Raw genomic sequence first — 11,349 nt, forward strand, 5'->3', positions numbered from 1 at the left:
AGCGCGCACCACTGCATCGGGAAAAATTTCAAAATAGCTGATGCCCGCGTGGATTTAGGTTTTTGAAAGTCCGTTAAAAAAGTAGCCTATGTTGCTCCTTGATTAATCCTCTACTTGTCTATGAAAGTTCCATCAAAATAGGTTCAGCCGTTCCGAAGATTAGCTCGTTCAAAGAGACAGACAGACAAAAATTTTAAAAACGTGTGATTGACATGAAAAAAATTAATTAAATTGAATTATGGTATAGTTCGAATAACCACATGAGCTTAATTTGAGGTACCTAGTTATTTCGAAATTACAGACAGACACTTCAATTTTATTTATTAGTACCTATAGAGTATAGATACCTACCAAGTAGGTACTTTATCGTTGAACTCGAGGACTCAACTCCTCAACCCTGATGTTGTAAGGATTTGCATTCCTCAATCGTGGTTATTTAGGAATGCAAGTCCCTAAGGAAACAGGATTTTAAAGAATCAGAAATTTGGTACCTACCTACAGAGATATTATGTTGCATCCCGGGGACGGGCTACTTTTTGTCCTGGAAAATCAAAAAATCCACGCGGGCATCAGCTATTAGTATAATTAGTATAAACATAGACTAGTATAGATATGCAATGCAGTTACATTCAAAGTAAGTATCTACACCTATACACAGGAAAACAGACAACAGCTGCACTGTAAAGTACCTATAAAAAGGTCACCAGAGTCATAAGTAGGTATACATTGATAAGGAAAACCCGCGCTTATGCGAGGGGACAGTACCTCAATACTTTGTAATCACACTAATATAATATTATAAAGGCGAAAGTTTGTAACTCTTTCACGAGAAAAAATTACTGGACGGATTTGGTTGGAATGCAGATATATTACCTATACCTACCCTAGATTAACACATAGGCTAGGTACTTCTTATCCCGGAAAATCAAAGTTTCCGCGGGATTTAGAAAAACGTAAATCCACGTGGACGAAATCGCGGGCATCAGGTAGTCATGGATCATCTACTTTCAAACCCCACCCATAACCTTGAAGTATCCATTTTATTAATCTTTGGATACGTAGTAGGTAGGTACCTGCTATTATCTGTATCTAACAAGGTACCTATCTAATACAAACTTTTGAAGTATTGATTTCATTTCGAAATAGCTGCCCCTAATTGAATTGTTAACAGACTTTCAAAAACATAGATTAATTATTGGTCTCGCTCCGTTCAAAAAGTATAACTCTCGACTCTAGTATCATAAGGTCGGATGTGTACTTCCGACCAAACTCACTTTTTTACATAAAGGTAATGAGCATTTCGGGCTCTTTCTGCCAAGCTGACACCAGTATTTCTATCTCTTTTCGTTGCAAAGATAAATACATGCATAATGTCGTATCTGAACACATTCTAAAAATTTGGAGAACCATAATTATATTTTTTGACTTGCGTATGTATGCACCAAAGCAATGGAGAAAAATTATAGGTGTATTTTGAGTTCGACCATTATGCTACGAAATAAGTTTATTTGTCATACTAGCTGGTACTGCAGTTACGCACTTCTGCTTCTAAAATATGTAATAATTTTGTTAGGTAAAATCACAACAGATGTTATGCTTCGAATTTTTTGTATTAATATTTGGACTGTGAATCATTTAAGACTTTTTGCCTTGTAATATAAATAATTTTGCAATAAAATTCATGGAAGTAAGTTGAAATAAAGCTTTTTGTTTGTGACTACATTAAAGTTGATGTGATTAATAGGTAAGAGATCCATCCTATTTCACCAAAATTTTGGACTAAACTGCGGGAAAAAAGTAAAGAGCCAGAATAAAGCTGAAGACATTTTGAAAATGTAGACTAGAAAATCTTTTAGGACCACGAAAATTACACCATGGAAATCTAAACATATATTATAATAATACCCCACTAAGCAAAAACCGTGCATTTATGGTGTTTTTTATGAATCATAGTTCAAATCATCAGTTCAAAAATTTATTGCCCTAGTTTTTAAGGTAGCCTTAAAAAATGAGAGTACCTAATCAATTTTTTTTCTTCTTTGCCCGTCTTATAATCGACCGAATTTGATATTAATCGAGAGCAGAAATTATAAGGCACCTACAATATGTGATGATAGTGATTCTAACGAAACATTCCTAACTATAGGAAGCTTTAGATTATGTTAATTTAAATATATATGTAGTATAAATTAATTTATTAATTAAACAACTAATAAAAGTGAAAGTAAAAAAATAAAAAAACTTAACTAAAACACGAAAGAAACAGTTTAAAAAAGTATCTGTTAAACAAAACAGTCGAAACAGAAGCAATGGAATTTTCAAAAAAGCAGAAAGTATTTTTTTAATTACAAAAGTGGCAATGCCAGATTTGACTAACAGTAAATCCTTATACCTGCGTAGTTTCTGCACCTTAAAAACGATTCATGATGCTACCAGCAGTGTTGCTACTTTAATGTAGTCTGAAAACATCAGCTGCAGCGGAAGGAATAAAACAGTATCTTGTCTTATTTCATTAATCTACTAGAGAAGAAACAAAGTATTCTCGAAATTGTTAAAGAATTGACTTTGTGGTCTGATAATTGTGTCGGTCATAATCGGAGCATGATAATCGTTATGGCTTACTTATGATTATTATAAGGATTACCACACTAAAAGGTGATAAATCACAAGCTTTATGCTAAAATGCAACATGTACCTACGTGGAGTAAGATGTAATCCATGCACAAATAGAAAAAAAGGGAACAGCTGAAAACAATGCAGATTACTAAACTAAGAGATTGGTCACAGTTTGCAAGAACATGCGAAAAAGACCACATCCCTTTACAAAGGTGATATATCAGGACCGTTTGTTATATAAAAAAAAAATAAGAACGGCGGGGATTTTCAGATTTCGGAATATATTACCTGGCTACAACTAACACAATAATGCTGTGTTATTATTTTATAAAAACTACTTTAAAGAAGACTTTTTTGTATTTCATTAGTAAGTTATAGGTACATATAAACTTAAAATTCTTCCCCGCTTTCGCCCAATATACGACATAATGAGAAACCATTATCCACTATAAAATATAACCAATTTTTGCAGTAGGTACCTGCTGACCTCCATTCTTACTTTACGTACCTAATCATTATAAGGAAAATCAGGCTATGTTGGCATGTTTTAGATTTCTATATTGATGTAACCGCAATGTATGCAATTCCACAAAAAATTTTTGGCCCACTGTAGGTTTCTAATTACTTTGTATTTTTTTTTTCCAATTTTTGGCCGTTGTTTTTAATTAATGGGCTTTATATTTTGTGAATTTGTAAATGTTATTTTCATTCATCCAGAAGTCACAAGGTTTACACGGATGCAATGGTCAGACTATCGGGCGAATGCAATTATTATGTTTCAGATCTAACTAATCAGTTTCAGAAAAATCAGATAGGTACATTGTTGCTATCTCACAAAACTCCTAAATGTTTTTTGTGAGATAACTACTGAGATCTTTTGTCCGAATATTACTTATGTATAATCAGTTAAGACGTATTATGAAATATTAAGTAATAGATCCGACTTTTATTTCAAATTTGTAATAGTAAAAATTGCAGCCATAAAGTCGGTTTACAACTTATGCACACAATTTTTTAGCACAGTTACGAATATTACCAGCATAAAGTCGCATATCGTCCATTTTGAAGAAATTGTGAGTTTATATTTTATTTATTAATGATAAAGTATTTCTAGTAATGGTTAATGATAGATACAGTTAAGTGTTAAATATTACAAAAACAACTGAAATTGTATCTCTAGTAGTTTAGAAATTATGACCCGATTTCCCTAGCATTTTTGTTTTGGCTCTCCTGAAAAGTAGCAAAAATCCACATCCGACCTTATGATACTAGAGTCGAGAACTATTTACCTATTTTGAATAAACCATTTGATTTGATTAACTACAGCATTACACACTTTTAGAAAGTGTTGTCCGTCTGTCTGTCCAGTTATTTTCGTAATAGCTGAACCGACTTTAAAGGGACAAGGCAGGTTGAAGTCTATATAAGGAGTGATCTAGGCTAGGACGCGACGTAGGTACCAGAAATATTTATAGGATCCCTGCGTAAAAAAGCCTAATTTTACACTTACATAAACGGAATCACGAAAAAAAAAACGAGCTAAGTAATGTAATAATAATATAATATTATGTAAGTAGGTTAGATTTATAACAACGTATTTATTTTGTGATGCCTACTGCGTCTGCTGATACGATATTATAATATGATTTCGCGTCCTCCAATTTCATATCAAATATCATTTACCTACCTACTCGTAACATTCCTTGGGTTACCAATCCATATTAATGTTAGAAATACTTATGTAGGTAATAAAATAAATCATCATCATGATCAACCCATCGCCGGCTCACTACACGGGTCTCCTCTCAGAATGAAAAGGCTTAATAGTATGTCACGCTTGCCCAGTGTGAATTGGCAGACTTCACACACCTTTGAGAACGTTATGGAGAACTCTGAGGCCAAGGTACAGGTTTCCTCACAATGTTTTCCTTCACATTTAAAGCAAGTGATATTTAATTACTTAAACGCCTATAATTCGGAAAAGTTACAGGGGCGTGTCCCTGTCACTCATCTATATGACGTTTAGTCGATCTCAATGACAGAGACAATGCTCTACAAACCTGCTATTTCCTTCAAAATGTTGATGTACATTACTTTCTGCCGCGTACTGTACTTAGGTAATAAAAAAACAGCTTATTTTAATATCAACAATTTATTGTAAACACATGCATCATAATATCTAAATTATTTTATTGATAAAAAGTAGGTATCTGCTCATAAAAAGAAATATAAAATAATACTTACCCATGTAACGTTCTAAAATAGAACATTAATAATATTTATAACATACAATCATGTGCCAACTGCTAAATCTACACAATTATTTTAAATTAAGTTTATAACATTAAGAAACTAACTAAGTATAGGTAGGTGAGGATCCATGAGGATTTCCCCACGAAAAAAAGGATGAAAGCGACGACGAATGATTTTTACATCAACTTATCCTTCCCGAAATTCGCGTCTGCCTTACGGGCCCTCTCAGAGAAACGGTAGGCCTAGGTACCTTCCCATAGTTACATAATAACTTAATTTTTCTCTTTGGTAACTAAATATTAAAACTTAATATAATTTACATACATAAATGGCGCTGATTCTGTTGTTTTTCGCTAAACTAAATTTAGAGTATCTGTATCCTTTTCTTTTTAATATTGCTAAAAAAGGACGGAACATGAATTTTACAAAGAAAGAAGAATTTAGTGCACGCTACAAATTTAAACAATACGCTTGCGCCTGGCAGCTAAAGTCACGAGGTTTAACGGCTCTATTAAACTTAAAACTGTCAAACTATGTCTGTCCCTTTCATATTATATTAGTAAGAAGAGGATGCGAATGCTCTAAAATTTAGAAACTAAATTTAGAAAATTTAGGGCTTAGAATCAGTACACTCGGTACTGATTCTAAGCCCAACTATATTTTAGAATATTTACACCCTCTTCTTACTAATGTAATAATGCAAAGGACAGACATAGTTTGACAGTTTTAAATTTAATTTAGAGTCTAAAAAAAAAAGATGCAGATTGTAAATTTAGTTTAGAGAAAGACAACAGAATCGGCACCAACATATTATAGCTATGATGTATTGCAAATAAGAAGACTATTGACTATTAATATTAAAATCTAACTATTGACTTATAATATTAAAATCTAGAGTGCACAATTTGCACTCTAGATTTTAATATTATTTCAACTGAGAGTTCATCGTCAACGCGTCGCCTGGTGATCATGGGTTACCTTTCAGAATGAGAAGTATTTGCCCATAGTCTACCACGCTGGCCAAGTGCGGATTGGCAGACTTCACCTTTGTGAAAATTATGGAGGCATAGAAATTTCCTCACGATGATTTATTACAGCAAGCAATATTAAATTGCTTAAGACGCACCACAAAGCTTCGAAAATTTAGAGGTGCGTGTCAGGAATCAAATCTTGAATAGGATACCAACATCTTTAAACTGAATGATAACATTGCCTCATGGTCTTCTTATTTGAAATAAATTATTCCTAGTTATTTGCGACATGTACAGCCTTTATCTAATATAAATATACCCTATCATGACAAATATTTACAACAGTATATTTTAGCTACTTACCAAGTAAATTTTAATGATAATAATAAAATAAACACTAATGGAAAGATACAGAAAACAGTTAATAACTAAGTACTAAAGGTAAAGGAAAAAAAGTAAAGAAATAAAGACAGTAAGCTAAAAAAACTAATCTAGACGCTCCTTTGCAAGGCGTTATTGATTTCACTTAAAATACTAAAATATGAAAAAACGATTACAAGTTAAAATATTAAAAAATAATCAGTTGCTCTACTCATAATCTATTTTTTTCTTAGCTGCCTTAAAGGGTAAACAAATAAAAAAATACGTAAGCAACATACTGGTTTCTGCGACATTTTTCCATTATAAGTTTCATTGTTAGATAGGACTTAGGCTTGGTATCCACCTAAGTAAACCAATCCGATTTTTAAAAAATGACGTGATAATTTTTTCACGTCATCTATTTTGAATCTAATTGGTCGATTGAACAAAACTCTTCTCCTCTCCGCTTATGTGGATACTAGGCCTAAGAATGATACATGAATCACACATCTCTTGAGGAAAAACAAAACTTGTTTACTGTTCAAGTTGGGTAAGAAAAGATAGATTGTACATCTACATAAACTATGGATTTCAAGATTAAGTATTATACCTAAATTACACAAACTGTGGAGTTTACAACAAGTTTACATTTGACTGTCCACCATTGATTTTTGAGTATGCTCTTCTATAAAAATTACAACAGAAAAACGAGCTCATAGTCGTGTTTAGCGATGAGGAACTTTGGGAACGATACAACCCTGATGACACCTCCTCAATGCTGGTTTCACCGATGAACTGTTGCAAATCGTTTTTAGGAAATCCCTCTCTATAGTATTGCTTAATGGTATCATATGCATCCATTATCACCGATATGAATAAACTTAGAACTACATAAATATACAAACTTATAAAGGAGTATAGGTAAACTCGGCTGAACCACCATAGCATTGGTGATTTTTTAGACATGATCGAAAAAGTTGCGAACATATCATCGCCGTTAATAAGTGAAAATAAACATTCGGAAGTCGTAGCCAAAGATCTGAATTTCATATGATAAGGGCCTAACACAAGCCAACCGCAAAAAGTAAATCCAGCGTAGAGTAACAAAGCGCAGCAGGAAAACCTAAATATTTTCGGCGCAGCCGTTTTCAGTGTCAATATAACAACATTGTACGTTTTAAAGAATCCGAGGTAACGCAAAACTCCGAACCAGACTAACAGGTTTCCTATACCCAAAAATAAAGAACACACATTCCACTCGTCGTATGTGAACTGATTACGTTCGATTTGTTCTTTCATCGCTGATCCCATGATGATCAAAACGTCGTTAACTATAATCATAATGTACCAAATATTGAGGAATTCCAAGCGACCATCTAAACTCAGCTCCTTATTGTAAGCTCTTCTGAAAAAAGCACAAGTGATTCCTTTTAATAACTGTGCTCTGTAAATAGCTCTGCTGCAGAGAATGAGCGAGGCACTACATATTATAATAACTAGAATATTGAGTATGCTTCTCAGAATCTGGTCTATTTTATTATCCGTTACGTAAGTCTTGTCACCTTTACAAGTTAACTTGTGCGGTTCAGCCTCTAAGTACAACGACATTTTTCCATCGTGATCCTCGTTATCAAATACAATGCTGACATCAAATCTGAAGCAATCCGGTGGAGTTATCGGCCCTGCAGCTCTGAAATTTATAGTTTTCAAGGAAAACTTCAATTCAGCTCTAACTAAAGCAGAGAAGTCGACTTTAAATCCAGCATCTTTTAAAAATTGTTGAGATTTAAAACCTTTTGTTTCCATACTTGTGAAGTTAGTACAATTGAATTCAATTTCAGCATTAAATTCGTAGCTCTCGTTAAAACCATTGATAATTCCTTTCTTATAATAGTAGTGACAGAATTCTGGGTCGGGTTTTATATTGTTTTCATCATTGTACGAATACGGTCCAATGGCATTTGTCAAGTTTGAATACCCAGCATAGGCATAATCTAAGCTGTTGTAGAACTCATCAACTTTATAAACGGCTAAAGGGCCAGCGCCGGGCGGATACGCGTTTATCTCTCGTGTAGAATCCCATCCCAACAAAAACAAGTGTGAAAACGATATTCTGTTATCCCACGTATAGTTCACATGGTTGTATCTGTTATGTGCAAACAGACACAGCTGGAGGGTAACAAGCACTATTTTTATCACCTGGACGACGAATTTGTAAGGAAACTTACGTTTTGCTCGCCATTTCTCGATAGGATTCATAAAGAAGAACTGGAGTTTTCGACGCATTTTTTCTTCTACTTCGGCGAGCATCGTGGAATTTGGAGCCGACCAGGACGTACCTTGGGAGTTTCCGCGGTTGGGTACATTATTGCTTTGTATTTCCTCTTTAGGTCCGTCTTCCACATCGAGTTGTCCTTCTGGAGACGTCATGTCTTCTAGTTTGATGTATTCGATTCGATCACTGCTCGGATGAGAAATCGAACGATTAAACTTGTACGCCCTCTTCAATAAAGGAAGAGGAAACACATTTATTGGACTGGAATAATTAAAAAACAAAAACTAAATCAATTACATTTTTTCCGTATTTTCCTTTGTTGTTTTCCAAACACAGTTTCCAAATCACATAAAAGCCAAAAGGCATAAATAAATGACAACTCTGAACCAAACGGCTCTGAACTCACATCACATCAGTGTTTCCACTTACGATTTTGATTTTTAACTAGTTTCTGTAAAAAATGCCCTAAAATGAAATGCATTTTTATTGCACTTATCGATCGAATAAAATTTTTGAGAATTTTTTGGTGGATTATTTTCACTTTAGGATCAAATTAAAACACTTTTCAAATAAGGGAAAATACCCTATTAACGCGATAAAACGGGGTTCACACTACAGACCTGCGATCGCCAGTGTGCATCGCGAGCTCGTTGCACAGAGTACTTTGTAATATATGAAATAGAGACCAAACTTCGAGCCTAAAATTGGAAATGCATCACAAGCGCCCCTAGATTTGAAATTTGGAACGATGGTGATTGAATCTATATCTACGTATATATGTAATACATAGGTATAGGTACTATATACATATTTTATACGCATAATATAGGTACCGTAAAACTACACAAGTATGGTCCTGATTTGCCAATTTTCAAATTTGTTCTTTTCGCACTAGAGAATGGATTAACATATTTAATACCTATTGATGTTTTTAGATAAAGTAGAACATAGTAAGTTAACACCCCAAGTCAAAATATAGTACGTGTGTTATTTCAAGTATTAAAAAAAATTAAAAAATTGGACCATTGTTGTATGGCATGTTGCCAACTATGGTTCAAATTATAAATCATACTCGGGACGCATATTGTGACACATTGGACTATAATTGGGTGGTTTGTTTGAATGCCTGAAGTTTAGTTTTTAAGAAAAACACAAAATAATGGGATCAAATCAGGTTTTATTGATTAAATTACACGTTACAATAGAATATTTTGTGAAAATTCTTTAAATCTCAAATCAAATGTTTTAAAATTACTTATCAAATCTTATATACACAGGAACATACTTGCCCAGGTTTTGCCAGGTAAGTTATTTTTTAATTGATCTATTTAGCGACCATTTTTATCATTTTCACAATGCATCTCAGATCGAACATCGTAATAGGGAAGCCAAAGTTTCACATTTCTATTGCATGTTGGATAAAAGCAGCTTCTTCAGCTTCTGAAAACACACATTGAAGACCTGGCTGCCTAACTTTGTTACCCCGATACGCTTTTAATTTCAAAATTATCGAGTTTCTCGAATTTTATATTTTTCACCAGCTTGACGCTGGGTCAGCACTTTGTTGCTTATATATCAATCAGACAAAGTTCCATTTGGCGATCACTGTAGCCCTTATATGCACGCCCTCCAACTTTCCTTCTCATAAACTTGTCTCGTGACATCATTTCTGGAATAAAACATGTTTGTTTTTAATTATGGTCCAAAAAAACGTTAGGATCATAGTTGAAACCTAAGTACCAAATTATTTAAAATAACTAAAAAAAAAAATTAATAGGTGCAATTACAGAGAAAACTATATGTTAAATACATGTTAGCAACATTACCTTTCTTATGAATTCAACTCCGTGTCATTTTCCTCACTTTAGCCAGTGTTTACGAATAAAAGTTTGCAGAGTACTTATAACACGTCTAAACAGGTTTATCTTGCAGTAAGACGAATAAATTAAATTCACAACGCCATCTCACCAAAAAGCACAAAACTAGTAGACTTATAGGTTAAATCAAGTAAAAACTACGAAGCAATGAACTAGATGTCACTACAAGTCGAAACCAATTCGATTTTGTTTAAAGAGGTAGCTGGACTATGGTTGTGTAGTTTTACGGTACGTAGGTACTAGGTACCTATATTATCCTACTTTCTTATTATTATTCTAGATTTGGGTTACTTGGCTGATTTTTCAATCGTCAAATAACGATGGATTTTTGATTTTGTGAGTTTTATTTGACGATTGAAAAAATCAGCCCTGAATAAAACAAAATATTTTTAAAATAATGTAGGTTATATTTTCTATACTTAATGAAAACAAAATTTATCATTTACATCGTAAAATGTTTTGCTGATGACATGACTACACTATAATTTACACTAGAAGTAACTTTAATACACTAAATATGCACTAAAAGTTTAATACAATGAATAAAATACACTAATTACCACGCTCGTTGACACCACCACGTCCCGTACCAACAAGTGCGTTCACATATTGTGTTGTGTTGGTACGGGAGAGGACATGGAGTGAAGTAATGATGGTGTCATCTTATTTCTGGATTTTCCTGTGCATTTGTATACTCCACCATCTTCTCTTTCTTTATATTATTTTTTCTTCTTTCAGTAATGATAAAATAGTTACATTTATATGATAATAAAATGTACACTGACCAAATACAGTGTAACCAGAGTGATCTGTGTAAAGCCAGAAAAAGTATAACACAATATATTTTACCCCTATTTTTATACCCAGACAATGAATCTCTGAATTTACATTGGCTGAGTATAAAAATAGGATTAGGCCTTCAGCTGGTACTCGAGCTTCAACTCAATTTTATCCCAGACTACTGATTTCATTAACATAAAAAAAATCCTAGAGTTAA

General features: G+C 33.4%; 1 protein-coding gene across 1 annotated transcript; it reads right to left on the reverse strand.

The window, feature by feature from the left end:
* Positions 1-4,777: 4,777 nt before the first annotated feature.
* Positions 4,778-8,976, reverse strand: LOC117988424 (mucolipin-3-like). Its single transcript, XM_034975562.2, has one exon. It carries the CDS (start codon positions 8,628-8,630, stop codon positions 6,834-6,836), a length of 1,797 nt encoding a protein of 598 aa, XP_034831453.1. The 5' UTR covers positions 8,631-8,976; the 3' UTR covers positions 4,778-6,833.
* Between the last annotated feature and the right edge of the window lie 2,373 nt (positions 8,977-11,349).

This window comes from Maniola hyperantus, chromosome 14 (assembly GCF_902806685.2).
Source record: "Maniola hyperantus chromosome 14, iAphHyp1.2, whole genome shotgun sequence".
NCBI classification, from domain to species: Eukaryota; Metazoa; Arthropoda; class Insecta; order Lepidoptera; family Nymphalidae; genus Maniola; species Maniola hyperantus.